Source organism: Rattus rattus, chromosome 4 (genome assembly GCF_011064425.1).
Source record: "Rattus rattus isolate New Zealand chromosome 4, Rrattus_CSIRO_v1, whole genome shotgun sequence".
In the NCBI taxonomy this organism is placed as follows: domain Eukaryota; kingdom Metazoa; phylum Chordata; class Mammalia; order Rodentia; family Muridae; genus Rattus; species Rattus rattus.
This window is the reverse complement of record NC_046157.1, coordinates 50,223,619-50,246,350: the sequence shown is the minus strand read 5'-3', so window position 1 is coordinate 50,246,350 and position 22,732 is coordinate 50,223,619. Positions and strand designations below refer to the sequence as shown.

Here is a 22,732-nt window from a genome sequence, read left to right as displayed (position 1 = left end):
GGCCAGACTTCCTATTTGTTGTGATTAAAGCAGGTGTCAAACTACAAAAGAACTGAAATGGAAAATGATGAAAGGCTTGAATGAATGCTAAAATGCAGAAGTGATCATGAAATATTTTAATTCTAAAATTAAAAAGTGAAAACATCCTATTTTAAAAATAACTTCAGCAAGATTATGCTCTAAAAAAGGTAAAGATGCACACATTGATTATGACAGGCTCTGTTCTGAGTACTTCATGCATATTTATTCCTAAAAACCCTTAAACCTTGGGAGGCAGTTGCGACTGTCTCTTTCAGATGAGAAAACCGAGCTACAGTGAGGCCCAGCAGTGTCCAGGCGTGCTTAGGTGGGTGTGATGCAGCCAGAAGTGGAGCCCAGTGAACCTGAATGTGGCCTCTGTTGTTACCGCCCTGGAAAGGTGCTAGCAGATGCATGGGATGTGAATGTTGGAAACCTTGTAGAACAAATGATCCGAGTAGTCTCACATCTATGAGGATCTGCTTGTCCTTATGTAACTGTAGATTAAAACTGCAAGTTTCTCTTTCATACCCATCAGATTGGCAAAAACTTAAAGCTTCGTAATATCAAGTATTTGAGAGGATGTGGAACAAAGGAAACTTTCATACTCGGCTGGAGAAAGTATAAATGGGTACAGCCACTGTGGAGAGCAGTCTGACAAGGTGAAGATATGCACACTCTGCAGTCCACATCTAGGGTCATCCCTTCCCAGCTGTCAGACGTGTACTCGAGAAGACATGTTCAAGCCTTCATTGTAGCATTGTTTGTAAGAGTAAAGATGTGCACCAACACAAATGTCCATCAGGAGGGGATGGATAAATGAATTATGGTATATTCATACAAAGATGTTTTAAACAGCACTTAAAATGAGTGCAATGTTGAGTGTCAAGCAAGTTGCAGAATGATTTGTACAGTGTGATGTCATTTATATACTGTTAAAAGATACACAAAACAATGTGCATTATTCATTTTATTATGACGTATGAATTTTAAGTGTTCTCAAAATGTATGGGCATGTTAAAAACCAAATGAGTGGCTATCTCTGAGGAGAGAAGGAGGAGAAAGAGTTTTGAGATGGGAGAGGTGGTACACAGTGGACGTCAACTATAACAAATCTGCAAAAAGAGCCGGAGTAAATATGGCAAAATGTTAATTTCTTGCTAAGTTGGTACGTGAGTGTTCTACATGTTAATATTATGCTCTCTGAACTGTGTATACTCGAAATATTTGATAAAAAGCAAAACGAGTATAATTTAAAACACACATAGAAAGGAAAAACAAAAACACTGAAAACATAAAGGTTAAAATGAGAAATGATCCTAAAAAGAGAGAAACCATGATACTATGGTTAGGGGTGCAAAGAAGAAAGCCAAAGATGGAGGACTATGGTCTGGGAAACAGGCTTCATCCTGACATGATCTGTGGTGGTTTTAATCTAAAATAAACAGACTCACTGGAGACCTTGAGAGAATGTGGGTGAGGACAAGAGCCAGCGTGCACTCCTCTTGGGCTGGACGTTGTGCTTGTGAGGTAGAGAGCTGGGCATCGTGTCACTGCTGCTGCTTCATCTCCTGTGGAACCCTTGAGTCTGAGGATGTGTTTCATGGACCCCAGGACTCCTGACTTGGATGAGATTCTTCTTTGTCATGGCCTTACAGTTGTATGACCGTTGTAATTGAAGTAACCAGAAAATTTCAGTTTCATAGACAGGAAAAGGAGTTAAGACACGTATAATTTAGGAACTTAGAAAAACTTAAGTAATGTACTGAGTAAATTTGCCCACTCTAGTTCATTTTTTGTAGAATTCATTTGGGAATTAGAATTCTTCTGGGGGTATATGACCCATTCTAGGGGGAATGTAATTGGAGATGGAGGCATGCACCCCTGAGTATTATATTTTGCTTTGAGAAATCTTTAGCCTTCTAATATTTATTTACTTATCTTGCAATGTTCCCTTCTGTCAGACTCCAGATATGATTTGTATAGCAGAGACTTTGTCTTGTTGATCTGTTTTCTGAATTTCTGAGATCAAAGGTATAGCAACTTAACCATGCTTCTGTGATAATTCTCCTGTGGAGTTAGTGTGACAGACAGAGACAGAGAAAATAGGAATTGCCAGTCTTTTGGGGGTTAGGGTAAGGGGTGTACTCCCTTTTAAAAAGATGTGATTTTATTTTATATGTATGGGTGTGTACCACATGCACATAGAGTCCAAAAGTGGGTATCAGATCTCCAGGAACTGGAGTTAACAGACACTTGTGAGCTGTCTTCTGGGTTCTGGGAACTGAACCCTGGTCTTCTGCAAGAGTAGCATGTCTGCCTAACCACTGAGTTATCTCTCCAATCCCATACGCCACACCCCCTTTAAAAAAGAACAAATAAGTGCATGTCATAAAACTTTGAACTGAAAAGGTTTGGTTCTTCATTTCCTGCTCTCGTCAGATCCTGTGTGTTTAAATTATACCTCGTGTCTATAGATGTGCTCATATTCACCCACGTGGATTCTTGTTTTATGAATCAGAATATAGGCAATTTGAGATTCAGTGAGACATTCAGTGAGACATACCCTTTAAAACCCATGAGTAGAAAACAGACTGCACTGCACATGCTGTTGTACAATTTGGCTTTTTATATGCAATTCTTAGAACTTGGATATCCATGTGTATCAAGATCTTGTTTTTGTTCGTGGGCAGTATTTTATTGGCTGTATACTCGTGTGATCCACCAAATTGTATCAGTATATGGTTTGGCTAGGCCACTTGAATTGGTGGGAAATAGTTAATTGTTGCTTTGTTAATTTAGTCAGACCTTGAAAGTAATCACTTGTTAACACTAGGGGGAAGATTCTTGATAGCTAGCATAGTTCTTGCATTCTCCACATATACATATATGTAGTTTGAGAATGTCAGGAAGTAGTGTCATCTTCCGTTCCCTGTCCAGAGTCTGTTAAGAGATGTAGGCTACCAGTGACCAAGTACCACTTGCATCGTCAGTGCAGACAGTGGGACTGGAGCCTTTCGTCTGATTGCCAAATGGTTCATTACCGATTCACTCTTAGTCATAGGCAGAACCAGCAAGCAAGACCTGTGAACTTTAAGTCTGGAAGAAAACATAATCTGATGTTCTGTGTGTTTAAGGTCCCAGAAGAAGAAATCAAATCAAAACAAAACAAAACAAATTATATGTAAAGTGTTAGATCAGAGCTTGTCTGGGCAAATAAACATGCTTTTATGGTAACCATGATAGTTGGAACACTTGGGCTAGAACATAGGCTAACCATAGAGTGGTTAATGGTATTTGACACTGCAGGTCTTCCATTGTCACAGACTTGCACGCACAATGTCCATCCCACCTCTTGACTGCAGTAGTCTGGGTGAGCAGGGTTGCCCCTACTCTGCCCACACGTTGCAGTTATAAAGTCTGGCCATGTGCTGGGAAATCTAGTGTGTCTTACATTCACACATCGCCAGGTGGGTTATTTATAATGTGTTATTAGAACAACTGATACACTGTTGTGGTACCACAGTGATACCATTCAGCCCGACTCAACAGCTAACACCAGGGTTCTAGTTATGGCAGATGGCAGAAGTGAGCAAAGAGACCTCCCTGTGTTCTAGCCAGTGAGCCAGCAGTGTGAAGCCTGAAATTGGAAGTGGGAAACTGCTGGTGTGCCACATGGCCTGAATTACAGAAGGGAGGTCAGGGTCTAGGCTTTGCAGGCTATGTTATGGCTGTTGGCTGTTAAGGGGTGGTAAGATGCCAAAAATTTCAAGAGTTGAATGCTACCATGATTAGTACCCTTAAAAGCTTATTCTGCATGCAGAGGATTGCTTTGGAGTACCTACGCCATGGCTGAGGCTGAAGGATGCCAGCTGGAGGAAGGTAGCGAGAGTAGGCATGGGACCAGTGGGAGGAGTCAGGTTATTTAGAGGTGATGTGACGGAATGACCCATGGGCTAGTGCTGGGACATGGCTAAGGAGACTGGTTTGTGTTCTTATCAGATTCTGAGATTTGGGCCCACTTATTGGCAGTGGGAGCCACTGGAAGAGAAATAAACTTATGGGAGGTGGAGTCTGGCTTTCTGTATACAAAAGTAAATGGCATGCATGTTGGGATCGATGTCCAGGAAGATTGAGGTTGGAGATGAGTTTGATGCTGCTCAGGGAAGTAGTGTCACTCTCAACTGAATACTGGAATCATCTGAACTTTGAATCCCAGACATTCTGGTTTAACTGATATAGGGTAGAGCTGAGTGGACTTTTTGAAGCTTCCCGGGTAATTAATATTACTGTGTAGGCAAGATTGAAACAACCTTGCAGTCTTGTAGGTGAGAGGGCAGAGGGTAAGAGAAAGAAGAACCAAGTTGAACCTTGAGTATCTGTCAGGGAAAGGTGACACCTGGCCTGGAAACTATAATTGTCCAGAAAGGCAGGAAATAGTTGTATGGAAAGAAGTGAGAAGAGTGTCTGGATGCCAAGATGTGTGAGACAGTTTGGATTTAAAAATACAGACTTCATTCAGTAACCAGAGGAGCTGTCAGTGGTAGGCTTAGAGCAGATGGTTGGTGTGAGCTGAGAACTGCGAGGAGCTTGAAACACTTGTCTGTAGACAACTTCTAAAAGTGCTTGGAGATAGAGACTTAATGCACAAGGCTGTTTTGGGTCTAGCTAACAGATTGAAGTGGCTTAAATGGTGAAGAAACAGGCTCCAGAAGAAGGTGTCTCTGCGGTATATCCTGGCTCTGCACTGTCATCTAAGGCCTTGATTTTCAGCCTGAATGAGTTGGTCAGAAAGCTGCTACCTCACCTCCATGGCGTCAGGGTGAGTCCTGTGTCTCTGCTGTCAGGCCAGCTGACGTTCTCCAACAGAAGAAAAAGCCAGGTGTTTCTTGTGATCTTTTCAACAGTAGTACACGTCCTAGGAAATATGTATACCATAAGAAACAATACCCAAATCACAGTGGCAGCCAAACCACCCCGCTCCCTCTTCCACTCACTGTCCACCTGTCTCCCCAGACCAGTCTGCCTGGAGTTCCACTGGGTAGCTTTATCTTTTATGCCATGTAAATGTGTGTGGCTTTCAAAACTGTCCTCAGGGTTTATATTGTTGCATGGACTTTAACTCACTCACTGCATGAATGTACCATGTTTTATTCATTGTTTTATTGATGGACATTCTGCTGAGTTTCTAGTATTTGGCTGTTAGTGGTATCAAATTCTGTTGCTTGTACAATCAAGGACAGGGCATACTTGTACATTGCTATAGTCCTTAAGTTTCCTGTGACCTACGTACCATTTCAGTCTACTGCAGAGTATGAGAGTTTTAGTCATGGCCTTACTGACACTTAGTTTCATTTTAGGCGCCTTGGGCATGGAGTGGTATAAGCCTAGTGTTAGTCTAGCATTTTTGGTTGGTTAAGGACACTTGAGTACTTTTTCATATCCTTATTGTTTATTTGGATGTCCTCTTATGCGAAATGCCTCGTTGCTCATTTGTTATCCCTTTGCTCCTGAGGTGAATGTCTGACACTTTTGTAGTCTGGATGTGAGTCACTGAGACATAAGTTTTGCTCACTCTGTGTGACTTGCCCCTTCAGTACTTGCTCTTTGTTTTCTTGTCACCGAAAGCTGTTCATTTTAGGGATAATGAAATGGTCCAGTGAGTAGAGGTGCTTGCCACCAAGCTGGAAGATCTGGGTTTGATTCCCCAGATTACACATGATTTTCTGAGAAAACAGTCCTTCGAGTTGTCCTCTGACCTCTACGTTTGACCTCCGTTCTACAACATAGAAGCATACACAGTTTAATTAATATAGTTTATCAGTTTTTCTTATGATGAGCACTTGTTGTGTGTTCATAATCTTTATCTGCTTTAAGGGTACCAGAGTGTTCTGGGTTGCTTTTAAAAGTTTAACTGTTTCCTTCCTTTTTTTTTTTTTTTTTTTTTTTAAAGATTAGCATTGCTACTGGACTTAGCTTTGCTGTTGAGCCTGAGGCAGTGTCTGGCATTTATGTGGGTGTGTGAGTGGGTCAGTACCACCTATTATTAAGTCTGTTTGCCCCGTGCACTGTGCTGTCTATCGTTGTTATGGATCAGTTGGTGTAGACTCTCCTGCCTGTTCCTCCATCCTTCTCTGCTAGCCTAGTTATCCGTCTTTAAATTTTGTTATTTCTTTTCTAATAGTTTGGTATATACTGGTAGTAGGTGTTCATGCCTGATGGCATAAGTTACCTCATTTTCTTCTTTTAAAAATTTTTTTCTCAAGTACATTGCATTGTTGTGTTTGACTTCGAGATGATAAACCAGTAAGTTTACACCAGACATTTAAACTAGAAAAACAAAAAACAAAGTGAGTTGGTCACTAAGAAGATAAAATACTAAAGCCAGTTAGAGGGAGTATGTGAACTCACAGGAAAGAGTAGGATGTCTGAGCTAGTACTTAGGACATTTGAACATTTTTGGGTGGTGCTAGGTTTCTGTGTGCATATGGTGAGGATTTATGAAACAGGCTGTTAGAAATGTTACTACATATATATGCCAGGCCACAAACTAATGTATGGACCTTCTAGTACCTGACTTTCTAATGTAGTGTGTACCTCAACTGAGCAGCTAGCTATAGATGAGAAAGTGGATCCAGAGCCAGTATATCCTTCAGGCCTCAGGAGAAGCTGCAGTCTATTTAGACTACTGGGGGCTCATTCTAGAGCAGTGGTTCTCAATCTGTGAGCCATCAAAGGAGTGGTAGAGCAACATTTCCATAGAGGTCACATAAGACCATCAGAACACATTTACATCACAATTCATAACAGTAAAATTATAGTTATGAAGTGGCAATGAAGGTTATTTTATGGTTGGGGGTCATTACAACATGAGGAAGGTAGAAAATCTCTTCTGGAGTCTGCTATCTGTTCAGCTGAACAGATTTGTTGTGTGAAAGGCTGGGGAGTTACATTGTTGAGAATCAGTTTTGTTAAAAGACAAAAATAGTGTATAAAACCATATGAGTAAGTCCGATGTAGATAATGGAAACATTCCTGAGTGGTTGTGATGGGGTCTGGGTACTTCTCCCTTGCTTTGCATTCTGCATCTTCTAACTTTGCTGTAGGGACATTTGTCATGTGACTTAATTTCTCTCTCTCTCTCTTTTTCATTTTCTTCTTTTTTTCGGAGCTGGGACCGAACCCAGGGCCTTGCGCTTGCTAGGCAAGCGCTTTAATTTCTCTTACTAAGCTATATTCATGGAAAAATCACCACATACAAGTAGATACATGTGATACAAGTGCTTTTACAGTAAAATCATGAAATGTTTGAATATTTTATTTCTTGTTTTTCTTTTTAGAAATGCACTTAGTGATGGAAAGAGGGCCATTGTTTTGAAGAATACCTGGCCGAAGGTAGGCTTCTTTTATATTTCACAGTGAGAAAGCCCTTCAACCTTGCTGTTGTGTGAGAATCAGTGTGTGGGGTAATGCATTGTACATAAAAATGCTGGGTGGCGTTCCAGAGAACTCAAGCACAGCAAATGGGTTCAAATCAGTCAGTTCCAGACTTGCTGTAGAAGGTAGTGAGAGGTAAAGGACATCCTAGCTAGGGTTGCTAGGATGCCTCAGGGGTAATGGACTAACATAGTAAGGGGCTGGAGGGGAAGAGGGCAGGAGAGAAGGAAAACAAGGGGGACGCAGGAAAGAGGGAGAATGAACACAGGCGAGACTTTCTTGCCTCACTGTTAGAAAGCTACTCCAAGGCTGTCCCCAGGTGTTAGTTTTCCTCTTATTGAGGCACAGCCATCACAATGCGTAAGCATTTCCTTTCATCCCCAGCTTCAAGGTTTCCTGAGTAACACAGGGCAGAGAGTCAACAATAGAGAAAGGTCTACTTTTGTCACAGCTGACCATGTCAAGCTTAGAGCTTGTGTATGTCAAGACATGAATGTACTCAAGAGGCTAGGGTAAGATCATTTGTTATGTAGATTCCCATATAAAACTAATAAGATTTATATACTGAAAATGCAGAGTACTCTTAAATATAGTAAAGAAACCCAGGAAGAGATTGGGCTAATAAAACGAGATAAATTTTTACAGAAAACTAATCCTGGATAGCCAATAGAAACGAGAAAAAAAATGGAGCTGAGTTCTCTATACCCGTATCAAGTGACTCACAGCTGCTTCTAACGCTGCTCCAGAGGATCCAATACTCCCTTCTGGCCTCCTAGCCACCCACACAAACACCCCACCCCTACCTCCAAAACACATACATATAAAAAATTTCTTAAACGTAAACAAATCCTTTTGAAAATGAGGACTCTTTTTCTCTATTTGTAGTAAAGATTTAAGGGATAAAAACAGAAGGAAAAAAAACCAACTGAATGGAGCAGAGTAGAGGACCTCAGACCAGCCACCAGCAGATAAGGGATCTGATGGTGTTGAAATTGTGTGTGTAGGTTGACAAAAATTGAAGAGACCGAGGATCCTGAGTGCTGTAGTCTTTGGGCAGTAACAAGTGTGAGTTGCTTAAAACTTACTTGGAAAGAAGTATGACGTACACCCCCCAGAATACTGGATTCTGTATGCATATGTCTTCGAAGATTACTTGATTGTGTATGTACCCTAATAGCTACTTGTATATAATAGTTACATACATACATGCACCCTAGAAACCCTGGTAAAATGTACAAAGTCAGTCATTGAAGCATTTTTTATTTTTCTTTTTGGTTTTTATATTGATAGATAGATAGATAGATAGATAGATAGATAGATAGATAGATAGATAGATAGATAGATTGATTGAAGTAATAGGCATTGGACCTCAAGACTCACATGTCCACAAAGACCCCGACTCTGAGCTCTCCCCTTGAAGTCTTCTCTTCTTTTTTGAGACTTTTTTAGTTTCACTAAGTTGCCCTGGATGCCCTTGAACTCATTTTGTGATCCAGGCAAGGCTCTCTCTCCTGAGTGACTGAGATGACTGGTTTCTGTCCACAGTTTGTCTTGTAGCACTCTCCTTTCCTGATTGTCTAGTGATAAAGCAGTGGGTGGATGTGGCAGTCTTACTTGTTCAGAGTTGAACAAGTACTCACTCTCCCACCTCTCACTCTTCACTATTCTTTCTCTGGTTCACTCTGTTGTCCCTTAGCCTCCTCATTTTCTCAGATGTTCAAGACCCAGTTCACTGTGTCGTTTTCCTTCCGTCTTGCATGCTTTCCCTCTACATTGGTAGCTTAAGTTCACTCTTCCTGTTTACAGCAAAACACCAATCCTGACTTGTAGGTATTTTTTGTTCTCTTTTCCTCTTCCTTTCTCCCTTTTACCATGTAGCATTTTTTTTTTAAATACACGATATGCCCGGTTAAGTAGCATTTTAAGGCAAAGTATCTGAAATTTACTCTAGAATCCAAACTGTCTTGATACTAAAACTAAAGTTGTAGGAAGCAGTAGGTAGATTAGAAACGAAACCAGCAGAATAGAGAACCTCAAACCCACAGAGCCACATAGTCACAGCTGATCCTAGTGACATAAGCAAGTACACAGTCGTGTTGCTGGCTTCATAGATAAATTACCAAATGTTTATTATGTTAGAAATGAGTTGACTGGCTCATCAATATTTATGGACTTTAAAAAGAGTATTGAGGGGCTGGAGAGATGGCTCAGTGGTTAAGAGCAATGACTGCTCTTCTACAGGTCCTGAGTTCAAGTCTCAGGACCACATCGTGGCTCACAACCACCTGTCATGGGATCTGTTGCCCTCTGGTGTGTCTGAAGATAGCTACAGTATACTCATGTATAAATAAATAATTCTTTTTGAAAAAGCAGTATTGAGCAAAAAGAGTCAGTAAAAGCAAGCATAACATAGGCCCAGAGAATACTTACACTGTTGATAGTCTTTGTTTCTGAGTAGGAAAGGGAAAGAGAGTCAGCACATGACCTGGAAGGTTGCAGAGAATCTGAAACATACATATTAAAATGTAGTTCTGTATGTTATACTAGTCTCTTTTCTTAAATCATAAAATTATTTATTTATTTATTTATTTATTTATTTATTTATTTTAAATGGGGTTTTAGGACAGGTGAGATAAACGATCAGGTAAGGCACTTTCACTGTAAGCCTGATGACTTGAACTTTTATTGTTGAAGAGAACTGACTCCTGAACGTTGTTGTCTGTCTTCCACATGTGCACTGTGGCATGTGTGGACATATCCTTACATGTACATGCACATGCACACCCCTGGCAGTGCGTGTTCCAGGTGGACAGATTGTCCAGGGCTGGATTCAGCACCACTTGGTGCTTGTGTTGGAGGTGCTCGGTCTGCTCTTTCATAGCGATCACTCTCTTGCTTGAAATAGTTTTGTTGATCACTAAAACTTGGATTTGGTGAATATTTAATAAATATTTTGTAAAACAAGTGAGAGAATTCTTTGTACTAAAACCCAGATAATAATATTACTTGTCTAAGGATCTCTTGTCATATTTAGAAGTGGTAACTGAGTTAACCTTCTCTGTGCAGGCAACTCTTTCCTCTCCAGACTCCTGCCATCCCTTCCTGTTTCCCGTGCTGAGTTTTAGGCTGGAGCAGGCTTAGGCTTGCAGGCTCCTCTTTTATCTCCCATCATTTTATTCTCTTGCCCATAGGTGTCCTTTCTAAGCCATAATTTCTGATCTTTTTCTCTGTTATTTCCTCTTAGCTAAAACTGTAAGTTAGAGCCTAGGCTTCTTGGTTTAAAGACCTTTTCCCATGCAGCAAGAGCCTTAAAACCAACAGTGAGTCCAGGGAACAAGAGCCCTTCGTTACCTGTGTAGATAACCTGAGGGGTGGCTTCGGAGTCCTGATGGCTTAGGTGCCCACGTGCCTGCCTCCCTGCCTGTAGATTAATTCCGGCTTTCTCTCAACTGCCTTGTCAGGGTAGAATACTAGAATTGGTGGTTCTGCCATAACAGAAAAGTTAATAATAATGGCCCCTAGTTGAAGAAAGGAGAGATAGGCAAACAATGGAGAAATTCTCCTTAGTGCCATAGATAGGCAGAATGTCAAAGGGAGAACAGAACTGTAATAATTGGTTTCTAGAGACACTTTTAATTTAACCTTAATTCAAAAAGATCTGAGAAAACTTCTGTAAGTCATTACAAGTTGAACTGAATTGTATAGGAGTTCTGGAAAAGGACTGGATAGAAGTGAGAATAGGGGACAAGTGGGGGAAGAGGAAATCGTCAGTGACATTACAGCCTGAGGGCTGTTGTTTTCTGTACCAGCTGCACCCTACTTTCTGCAAGCAGTCATCTAAAGGCTGCAGTCGATCAACGTCCAGAGGTAGGATCCTGACCTTGTAGTTTGCCTGAGGAATCTCAGATGTCAAGACTAGAGCATCCACCCTTAGAGACAAGTAGCACTTAGCAAGGTATACTGTGAATTAGTATCTCTGATCTAAGACTAGACACTCTGGCTAAAACTTAGAACCTGTAGACAGGTCCCAGGACCTACATCTGCATACACACATGCCACATACATATGCCACTGACTTCTCTTAATAAAACTGAGGTTCCCTCAAAGAACGCTTTAATTTTTGCTAAAACAAGTGTTCTTGGTAAAATAACTTTGAAATTAGGAGATCAAGACAGGGTCATGATGTCAGGTTCTTTGCTCCTGTGATATGCTGTAGGTTCTAGTGTAGTTTGCTCATAAACTGCCTTGTAGTAGTAGTAGATTTGTGTCTAAAATGGGAGTTTGTATGTGAGTAGCTTGGACGGGGCTGTAGTTGAGCCTTAGGTTTCTAGAATAAAAAGTTAGAAAAGGATCTTTGGTTTTGTAACAGTTAGAATCCTTACCATTGGATGAAGAGGAAACAGAGCAGTGGCTTTCAGACTTTTCTTCTTATGGGAACCGTGTTTGGAGATGAAGCATAAGTGGCTCAGAGGGAGGAGGAGCCCTGCTCAGTGGTGGCCCAGCCTGAGTCGTTGTTTGTCTCTGTGTGCTGGGAAATGGAGGCAAAATGGCATGCGTCCTGGTGGTCCTTCCAGGATTGTTCTGACTTTAAAGTATAGGGGATGTCATGTCTTAGAGATATACTGCATTCAAATAATTTGAAAAAGTTAGGTTGTTTATTTATAACTAATAACTGCTGTATTATAATAAAATAATTACTTTGTTCTTAATAGTAAACCTTAACAAAAGCTAGACTCTTTCCTGGGGGCTCAAAGGTCTCTTTAACGGTTTCTAGTAAATTATTAAAAATTATTTGCTTATTTATAACTTTTTCTTAGTTCATTAGCTACTTTATTTTCTAGGATATTAATATTTTAATTTATTTTTTATCGATAGGCTTAAACTAATTTATTTCAACCAAAATATTTTTCCTTACCTATCTATTTTAAGCATATTTTTTGAGAAAAAAATTAAATTTATCTTTTTGGAACAGGGTCATTATCGTTATTGTGATGCTCTTTCTATGCTGGGGGAATATGACTGGGCCCTGCAAGCAAACATAAAAGCTCAAAAACTCTGTAAAAATGACCCTGAGGGAATCAAGGATCTAATTCAGCAGCATATAAAGTTACAAAAACAAATAGAAGACCTACAAGGTATTTCACCTAAGATTCTTTTGGTTACAGTGGAATTCCCTTTAAGACTTTTGAGAGTGGATTTCGTGGATTAATAAGGACCACACCAGGTCTCGGGTGGTTTGTACTTGTGCTTTGCTTGGTCAAGTCACTCAAGTGTTCTTCTGTACCTGTCTGTGTGCAGCTATGATGGTGTTATGTTCACCTGGGTAATTTAAAGTGATTTGATAATTTGAAGCACAGTAGTCAAAGTTTTATTTGTTCCATAGAGAAAAACCCCTCCCTGCACTTTCTGATAACTTTTCAAAATACATTTTTTCTGTTAATCTCCTAAGAAAAGACCCTTAAGTGTTGCTTGATGTTTTTGCACCAACTTTACAACTAATTATATAGCATGCTGATCATCTATCATCCATCCATCCATCCATCCATCCATTTATCTATCTATCTATCTATCTATCTATCTATCTATCTATCTATCTATCTATCTCAGAATTTGGCTGTGACAGTCAGGAATTGGAAGTTCTCACTTAATAGTTACTACTTCTGCCCGTTTTCTTTCCTTCTTCGTTTTTCTTTCTCTGGTACTTAGAGTTCCTTATGCCTCACTTCCAGCATGTAGTACTTTCTTCTGTTATTTTTCCTTGGGGTGTTTAGTGTCTGTATAGCTGAGTTGAGGGGTTCTATTTATCCAGCACCTGTTATCACCCAGCATCACGTGATTCTAAGATTGTGAGCTCCTTGCAGACAGGAGTTGCCTGGTTCATGTTTATGTGTAGCTGGCATTTTACCAATGATCACGTGTAATGGGATATCTGACCAGATCATGTAGCAGTTTGTTGACACCCTGAAATTAAAAGCATCTAGAATTGTAAAAGTGCTGGGATTTATCTCTCAGCTTTTAAACTTTATGTTTTCAACTATCACCTGAAAGAAATTTGAAAATCTTTTTCAAGTCTGTGCTGCCAGTCCATTGATCACTATATGTGTGGTTGGCTTTTGTAGGTCGGACATCAAATAGGAATCCAATTAAAGCTTTTTATGAAAGCAGGTGAGTTAATACCAGGTCAGTGGCTGCTACTTGGAAAGGCTTTGCCTTATGAATTTAAGGATCCCTGTGCTTGTCAATTTAAGAGCTAATAGCAGCTTTATGTGATGCTGGGAATCAGACTTAGGGCAGCGTGTGTACTCAGTAGGTGCTCTGTCTACCTCTGAGCTGTGTACTTGGCTCCATAGAGGCAGTGTCTCCTTAGGATGGAAGAGAGGCTTGCTTTGATTTTTTTTTTTTTTTTTTTTTTTAGCTTTTTGTTGTTGGGTATATGTGCACATGTTTGTGTGTGAGAGAATATGTGTCTGAGTTTGTGTGTTTGTTTTAGTGTATGTATGTGAGAGAGTTAGTATATATGAGAGTTTATGTGTGTGTGCATGTGCATGAGTGTGAATGTTTGTGTGAGTTAGTGTGTATGTGAGAGTTGGCGTGTGTGACTGTAGGCACGTATGCACATTTGTATCGGTTTCCTAAAAGTAGGTGACTTGGGAATTGGTTCATTATTTTACTGTTTTCCTGGACCTTCTGGAAAAAAGTATTACTAGCATACACCTACAGGAAAGAGTAAAATGAGATTTCAAAGTTATCTGGCTTGAATGGGAACCAGTATGGCCATGCGGATCCTAGCCAAGGAGTTGCTGGGATAGAGCTGGTGCCTGGTGCCCTTCTCTGTCTTGAGCACCTGACTTCCAGCTTCCCAATGTCTTCCAAAGGCTACAGATAGACTTGAGTGTGCTTACAGGTAAAGATGTAGTAGCCAGTGTTCAATACTACTTGATAATTTGACAGTTAAAATAGATTGGGGAGGGGAAAGAATATGGACAGAATATCCTGTTTGGAAATTTAAACATGATCAGAAATGTAATAAAAATTAAAACAGATGAATCTTTTTGTAAGGCTTTCTTGAGATGCGTTGGCTCTCAAAGTTGTTAGGACAGGAAGCTGTAGTTACTCCATTATTAGAGTTGGAGACAGTTGTGTTGAACCACTCTTGGCTCTAGGTTAGCTGTAGGTTGAAAGAACTATTAATGTGTAAAGCCTCCTGTGGTCCTGTGAGTGTGTAAGTCTGCTGTGGCAGGAGACATCTTTTCAGAATGTGATACTTGGCTTTCAAGAGCCAGGAGCTAGCTATGTGTGCAGCCTGTCTGAAGAAGCCCTGCGGCTGTGCGTCAGTGTAGGCGTGACTGACATGACGGCTCGTGTTGTTTATCACCTCCAGGGCTTACATACCTAGAAACTCATCAGCACCTGCTTTTAGAACATCACTTAACTTTGTGGAAACAGAAAGAGGTTTCAGAAAAACTAAGTACAGAATGGCAAATGGCGGTGGCCATCAGAATCAAAAGGTAAGCTTAGCTCAAATTGATGACTGCAATGTGAGCAGGCTCACTGCTTACAGTGGTGCTTCAGTGCTAGATGTTTTGGTCATATTTGCCTTTTGTCTGTTGATATCAAGAAAATAATTCTCCCACATTGGGCAACCTCATGTCAATGGCCATCTCATAGGCTACATAAAAATAATGTTTAAATTTCACATGATTTACCCTGAAGTCACAGTTATTTATCTTAAAATTAACTTTCCAATTGCCATGTTATTTATCTTAAAATTAATTTTCCAATACTATTTTGCCACTTAGTTCTGTCTGTATGTCCTGTTTCTGTCTCTCAGCCAGTCTCTGAGGACAAGTGACAATGTAGTCTAGTACCTGGGTCTCCACTGCTTCTTTCTGTGATGTAGGTTTTCCTTTTCTTATCTCTTGTCTGTGGGAGGATGGTTACTTGGTGTTCTGCCAACCCACCACCCAACTGCTGTGTGTTGTTGGGGTCCTAGAGGGTGCCTTTGCCCAAGGTATTTCTGTCATTTTTTTTGCCCTTGGCAGCCATGATTCTAGCCCTTAGCTAAGTGCTGTGTTCAGCAAGTGTCTTAGTTTAATGCTTTAGGTTTTTTTCTAAATATCCTAAGTCCTGTAGCCTGACTTTGATCAAATGTCTCAGTGTCTGAGCTTTCTCAGACTTGCAGTGTACAAACCTGGACTTATATTCATGTTTGGCTTCCAGATTTGAGGAACGAAATAAGGGGGGTGATGTTGGGTGGGTGATAGGCAGAAAAGGGAATTTGTGTAAATCCTATATATAGTCATTTTGCAGATAATATAGAAAATGTCCAGCATGTTTCATTTCAGTTAGCTGGAGAAGCACACAGGCATTGTTTAACAACCTCTGCACCAAGCACCATGCCAAGTGTCAGAGAGAGGATTGTCATTCTAGAATTGCCGTTTCTCTTGGGTTCTCATTGTTAGTTATCATTATGTTTGCTTGTTTGTACAGTTAGGGGTCATAACCAGCCGTGTTTTTTAGGTCTTGAGTGAATCCTATCATATTCTAGTTAAATTTTATGTGATTGCTGATTCTTTGGCTGTGTTGACTTTAAAAACCTCACTAGTTTTATTTTCACGGGCAGGTGGCAGATGAGGCTTTGAAGGGGGACGATTGTGACTGTCATCCTGAATTTCTGCCACCTCCAAGTGAGTAGTCTTTTACTCGTTGTTGCTACCCAAACCTCTGCCTGAAAGTTTATGCAAGCTTCAGTTGGTTTGATTGTGGTTCTTTTATATGGTGATTCTTCTAGTAATATTTAATATGAAAAGTAGTAACAATACTTTCAGTCACCATTCCAGTGACATGCCTGACGGGTTATCGATGAGGTAAAAGACCTATCTGTTTGCTCGAGGTTCTGAAGGTTCATAAAGCCTGTGACCTATGTTGGCTTAGTTGTGCTGAGAGCTGTAGGTGGCGATGACATAAGTGTGTATAAAAGCAAGCTGCTCATATCGCAGAGCGGGAAGCGCTGAGAGAGAATACAAGGCTGAAGCCCAGAGCTCCTCTAGATTACCCAGTATGTCAAAGGCTTTGCCTTGTGTCCCACTTTCTTAAAATTTTCAGAGCATCCCAGTTCTGCCACCTTGTAGATTTTTGAAAGGAAACTTATAGTAGTTTATGTTTCAGGAAAGCATGGAGGGACTGGTGAGAATGCTCAGAGAGTGCTTCTTGTTCTTGGGGAGCACTCAGATTTGGTTCCAAGCTCCCTTCAGTGAATTCTGTTCCAGGGGACCATACTTGTTTCTGACCATGGTCAGGCACTGGGTACTCAGATGGTGCAGACATATGTGCAGCATAAGTGTATGCACAGACAGATATTCATATATATAAAATACATGAATATTTTTTTTTTTTAAGAACAGGCAATGTTGAGAGTTTTAGGGAGATACTCAGTGGTATATTCAGTTGCCTAGAGGAGCAGAATTAGTGGAAAGAGAAATGCCACAGGGTTTATTATTATCGTGAGTCAGATGACACAGTCTGGATACTCAACATCTGTCTACACACGGGGAAGCTAAGAGCCCAGTAGCTGCTCAGTCCACAGGGCTGAGTGCCTCAGCACTCCCTGTCTACAGCTGAAGGCCCCGCAGAATTGCAGGAGAAGCACTGTCTTCTGTGGACCTTGGATCGCTGAAGAAGCGGCATTCTCATGTTAGTGAATGAGTAGTACTGGTGTTAGCAGCATTGGTGGCAACAGTGAAGTACTAGACGTTGCCAGCTTGGCAGGAAGCAAGCAACAACAACAACAAAAAAAGCACAGCCTTTTCCTGGTTTTCTTTTTTCATTTGTTTGGGTTTTTTGTTGTGTGTGTGGTTTTTGGCTGCCATAGGAAGGGGATGCCCACATTTAAGATGAGTCTTCTTATTTTACAAAATCTGATCAAGAAAGTCTTTTACAAGTATCTCTAATGGCTTGTTTCCTAGTTGATTCCAGATCCAGTCAGGTTGACAGCCAAAGTCAACTGTCAAATTGCAAGGTGGTTCCTGCACAAGTGGGAGGACCTGAGTCTGATCCCCAGCACCTGTGGGCAAGCCGGGCATAGTGGCACACGCCTATAGTACTGCTACTCGGGGTGGGGGAGTGGGCAGGGACAGCAGTTCACTGGGTAGCCGGTTCAGCTGGGTCTACAAAGTATAGGTTTGATGAGAGAGTCTGTCTCAAATGGTGGAGGAACATGACTGAAGAAGACAACCAGAGATGACTGCTGGCCTCCACACACACACAGGAACCCACTAAACAAAAAGCACAAGTTAAGCTTTGTAAACCAGTAAATGTAATGTAAAGATAAGATGCATTGCTTGTCCTTGGAGCATTGTCTCCTACTGCTGAGAGTTTTATTAGTATCTCATCTAACCACAAGAATCCTGTCAGTGTGTCTCCCTTCATTAACTTCCCTCATAAAGTTTTAGTACCACAGAGATGGCTGTTGAGTGTTTGAGACATAGTCCCAGTTTGTAACTAAGGTTGGCCTCGCCCTCTTACATGCTAGGGTTATGGTCCTGAGCCACCTGGACAAGCTTTGATTTGCCTTTTATACATAAAAAGTACTATTTGTTCTTCTCGTATCAGAACATTTATCTACTTTTGGCTCTGTTTAGGGATGATTTTACCTTGTTGGGAAAAGATGTTTGTTCATTTGGGGCACTATAACAAAAATTCTACAAACTAGGTATTTATTTCTGTATGCAAGAAGCCCAGTGCCCTGTTCCTAGCAGATTCAGTGTCTAATGAAGCACTTTTCGTGGTCATAGATGGCTATATTCTTGTTGTGTGCTCACATGTAAAAGGGGAAAGGCATCTATTCAGGGCATCCTCAGAAGGTGTGATGTCATCTGTGGTCTGATCAATACCTTGAAGGGTCCAATACTTCCAATACTAAATTTTCAGCACTTGACTTGCACAGAGCAGTGCATTCAGATCATACCAGTGCTTTCACTTTTGGATAACTTGGCTTGGTTTAAGTGTGTTCGTTAATTGCATGTGCTTCATTGGTAGATGAGGTGTGGGTGTGCATGCTTCATGTGTGTCTGGATATCCCTTTGGATTGTATCTTGATGAAGATCTTCCTAAAACAGAATGTATACATCTCTGCTTTTGGGTTGGGGATTTAGCTCAGTGGTAGAGCGCTTGCCTAGGAAGCGCAAGGCCCTGGGTTTGGTCCCCAGCTCCGAAAAAAAAAGAACCAAAAAAAAAAAATCTCTGCTTTTGACAACTGAATCTGAAAACATAGATTTTGTGACTCAACAGTTACTTACCCCAGGCTTCTGTGCTGTTCCTTTCAGGGTTTTCGACACGGGATTGTTGGCTTTGCCATTTCTCATATCCTATCATTCCCTTTTCTTCCCTTGTTTGTTGGTTTTTCTTTTCAATGGTTTGGCTTTTATCATCCATTTGTCTTTCCTGCCTGCAGTTCCATCTTCTCTTGGGCTCCATTTTTATATATCTAGTCACTTAGTGCTAGCAGTTTCCACATGGTTGACATGTTAAGAATTCAGGCTGTTTTCTTACCTAATGCAGTCTAACAGTGTGTAAAACACCTTGAGGACCACACTTTAAAATTTGTAATATGTTGTTATTAGGTAGCATGAGTAAATAATTTAAGTCTTGTCCATCCATCATCATTTATATTCAGGGGAAATACTTGAGACCACAGAATTAGGCTTTGATAGTTTTGTCCATGCTCACACAGCAGAAGTCAAGTTCCCAGCACCCATAACCATTGGTAACTCCACTTCCAGGAATGTCAACACCTTCTGACAACCACTCGAACTAGGCACCCATGGTGTACATGTAGGCAAAACACATATAAAATAAAAAGAAATAAATCTAAGCATTACAGAAGATGAAACCAGAATTCTGCTTTTCCCTGTTTTTATGTTTGAAGATATCAAGATTCTCTTTATCCGGCAAGCCTGTTGCCATCTCTCCACTTTCTATCACACACACCCTGTCCGTCCCTCTTGCCATACTGCCCTCTAACACAGCTGTAAGAATGTCACTTTCAGACACCCCAAAGAAGCAGTGACTTTCTTCTGCCAGTGGAATACAGACTGGCTTACAGAATAGGGATCTGTAACTCGACCCTAATGTCTACCTTGTAGCCCGTTTCTGCACTCACATGCTGCCTTTGAATAGCATTTCTACTTAGTGTTTCTGAAGTGAATGCCAATCTTGGTTGGAGTAGTTTGTCAAAGTCATGATTTATTCTTGAAACCAAACAGCTTTTACAGTATATTCCAGCTAATATGATTTTCCCCCTTACAAGACTTAGAGTGGAATTAATGTATCAGTGGCAACTTAGTGTCTTTTTATTTATTTTATTTTATTTTGGTAATGGTTTGCTTACTAAAGTTATTGGTGTTCCTTCTAGTCTAGTTAAAAACCACCTGAGAACAGGAACTGTTGCCTATGTCTCTTTTCTACAGACTCAGAGAATAACCATCCTAATTTTAGTATGTCCTTACAGCCCTGCACCATCACCAGCTTGTCCTGACATATTTGTAGTTGTATTCACAGACACTGCAGGATCTCTGACTGTCTTATTCCAGCTTAGGTGTGGTTTTCTTGCAGTCCAGTTAATATGTTCTTTTATATTTACTCATAGTCTTGGAAGTTTTATGTATAGGTTTCAGGAACAAATACTTTTATGTTCACAGGTCAGCCTCCAAGACATAAAGGAAAACAAAAGTCACGGAACAATGAATCAGAAAAGCCCAGGTTGGTTCTTCTCTAATTTTGTAGGGATTTTCATGGTGACTGCCTTGGATTTAGACTTGTAATTCAGGGAAGAGGCAGCATGTTGACTATTTCTGTTGAGAAAACTGGGTGATTTCCCTGTTTACTCAGTATTTGAAGTGATATTCATAGATGCATTCATTTCTTTATGTGAGTAGATCTGCTTTATTCTGACAATGTTTTACAATGCATGCTTTTTTTCTCCTTCAGTTCTAATTCTCAAGTGACTTTACAAGTAGATTTGAAAAGCATTTTGGAGAAACAATTTTCAAAATCTTCCAGAGCTGCACACCAGGTAAGAGAGGTTTTTTCTGTAGAAAGAGCAAATTGTTTCCCCAAGATTTAATAGTAATACCACTAGCTTCAAATATTTTTTAAGTATTTAATAAGATAGATAATTGCTTATAGTTTCATTTTGCCTGCCACCACTTCTGAATGATTTAACATGAGTCAGATAGATAAATGTCCTACATGAAGTAAACTTTGCATACAAATTCTTTTAAGTTATATAGTAAAAAAGTGGGCAGTAGTGGGATGTAAAATGAAAAAGTAAAAAATAATAATAATTTTTTTTTCTTTTTTTCGGAGCTGGGGACCAAACCCAGGGCCTTGCGCTTGCTAGGCAAGCGCTCTACCACTGAGCTAAATCCCGATCCCCCCAAAAAAATTTTTTAAATGGCATTTTAAAGTGGCTAAGGCTATTTTTTTCAATATGTCAATTAAAAATTGGTTATTTTAGATCTACATAACAAACCTTGTAAATGACTAAAACAAGTTTCTAGTTGTTTGCACACAAGGCAAGTTTAGAACTTCTAACAGATTCAGTTGTATGCTAATTGATCTTATTGAGCCTAAAAACCCTAGAGGACTGAAACAGGCAGTAAAATTTGAAGATAGGAAAACTCTTTAAATAGTCACTACAGTCCCTCAGGCCTAGTTTGTTCAGTCAGCATGCTTATAGTAGAGCTCTTCACTGTGATGAGAAATTCAAGTCTGTGGTAAGAAAGTTCAGCCTGCTCATTGGAAACATCCAGTACAGAGAATCTAAGTTGGGTTGTATTGTGGGAAATAATTTCCAATAAAATTGTCTTGCTCTATTGGTTTGTTTTCTCAAGTAAGAGAACAATTAAACTTGGATCAATTCGTCCAAAGCAGATGAAGGATATTTTGGGGATAATACCATATTTTTATACTAAGTTCATATCTTAAATATAGTTTTACATTGTATCTTTAATACTGTAGCAAGCATCAAGTTTCTACAAAAGCTGTTCTTTTTCTTGGGTATTTCAAGAGTGGGTTCTCTTACACTTGATTTATTGGGTAGAAATCATTAGGAAACTTGTGTGGCACCACAGCCTCTCTGATGGAATGAGGTCGTTTGGTGATTTGTTTGAAACATCACACTAAAAGTCTTGTCTTTTCTCTCCCACTGACTAGCTCATGCATACATGACTTCCTGTACTCCTTACTCCTCCGATCTGTGTGGGACTGTATAACTTACACCCATTGCTATGCAGTTAAATAATAAGCTTGTGTGATAGCATATATCATCAGACTTAAGGTGTAATTGTACAAAGGTGCCTTTAATTCTAGTTTCTTGTCTTTCCTTTTGAGTTCAACTTACTGATCTCTATCCTTATGGTTTTGTCTGGTTATAGTTAGGTACATGTTAATCAGGACTAGAGCTAAAACTTGAAATAGCCACCTTTTGCTTATAACTGTTTTAGGTCAGGGTGACTGTTGTTAAAAATCTGAGAAAAATTGCTTGATTGCTCATGTATCCTAATTGTTTTAGCCCCAACTACAGAACTTCACCCATGGAAGTGGTTGTCTTGGTATGTTGTTAAAACTTCAAAATACAGTGCTAGGCCTAGAAAAATAAACAAGATCTAGCAGAATGAGCTGCCCTTCTTGTCAGTTGACACAGATCAGGGTAAGGTGTGCCACAGAACCTTTTAAAACTCTGTTGCTGAGAAAGGATTTCATGGTACAGGGACATTGGAGAGTTTGCCTGTCGTTTATAAAATGTTACTGGTCACACCAGTGGGATAGCTCAGGGTATAGAGAAGTGACTCCTTCAGGGTTTCCTTTGACCTCTATAGTCCTGGAATGACAGTTGCACCCACCTACATACAAAATAAGTATAACTCATTTTTTTGAAAAATTTCTCATTACTGATGAACTTACTGTCTTACGTCTTAAACTAACAAGATACAAGTTTGAACTCATGCATTTTCCCACAGGATTTTGCTAACATCATGAAAATGTTAAGAAGCTTGATTCAGGATGGGTACACGGCCTTGTTGGAGCAGCGCTGCCGCAGTGCTGCCCAGGCCTTTACAGAGTTACTCAATGGCTTAGATCCTCAGAAAATAAAGGTAAGCTTGGTACACTGTAATGTCTTATTTTTCATAGTTTATATTTATTTTATGTACATTGGTGTTACATATATGTATATATGAAGTTGTCTGATCCCTGCAACAGACATTCGTTACCTGGG

The 22,732-nt window shown here is 40.1% G+C and overlaps 1 protein-coding gene across 1 annotated transcript in view; it reads left to right on the top strand.

Moving 5' to 3' along the window:
• The window catches only part of Ttc3 (tetratricopeptide repeat domain 3), a 99,392-nt gene that overhangs the window by 24,796 nt on the left and 51,864 nt on the right, over positions 1 to 22,732 (top strand). Inside the window, exons 11-18 of the mRNA XM_032900389.1 lie at positions 7,359 to 7,413; positions 12,428 to 12,590; positions 13,575 to 13,620; positions 14,837 to 14,963; positions 16,079 to 16,142; positions 20,154 to 20,214; positions 20,443 to 20,527; positions 22,476 to 22,610. Of these exons, the coding sequence (XP_032756280.1) occupies positions 7,359 to 7,413; positions 12,428 to 12,590; positions 13,575 to 13,620; positions 14,837 to 14,963; positions 16,079 to 16,142; positions 20,154 to 20,214; positions 20,443 to 20,527; positions 22,476 to 22,610 (736 nt within the window). The remainder of the gene's footprint in view (positions 1 to 7,358; positions 7,414 to 12,427; positions 12,591 to 13,574; positions 13,621 to 14,836; positions 14,964 to 16,078; positions 16,143 to 20,153; positions 20,215 to 20,442; positions 20,528 to 22,475; positions 22,611 to 22,732) is intronic.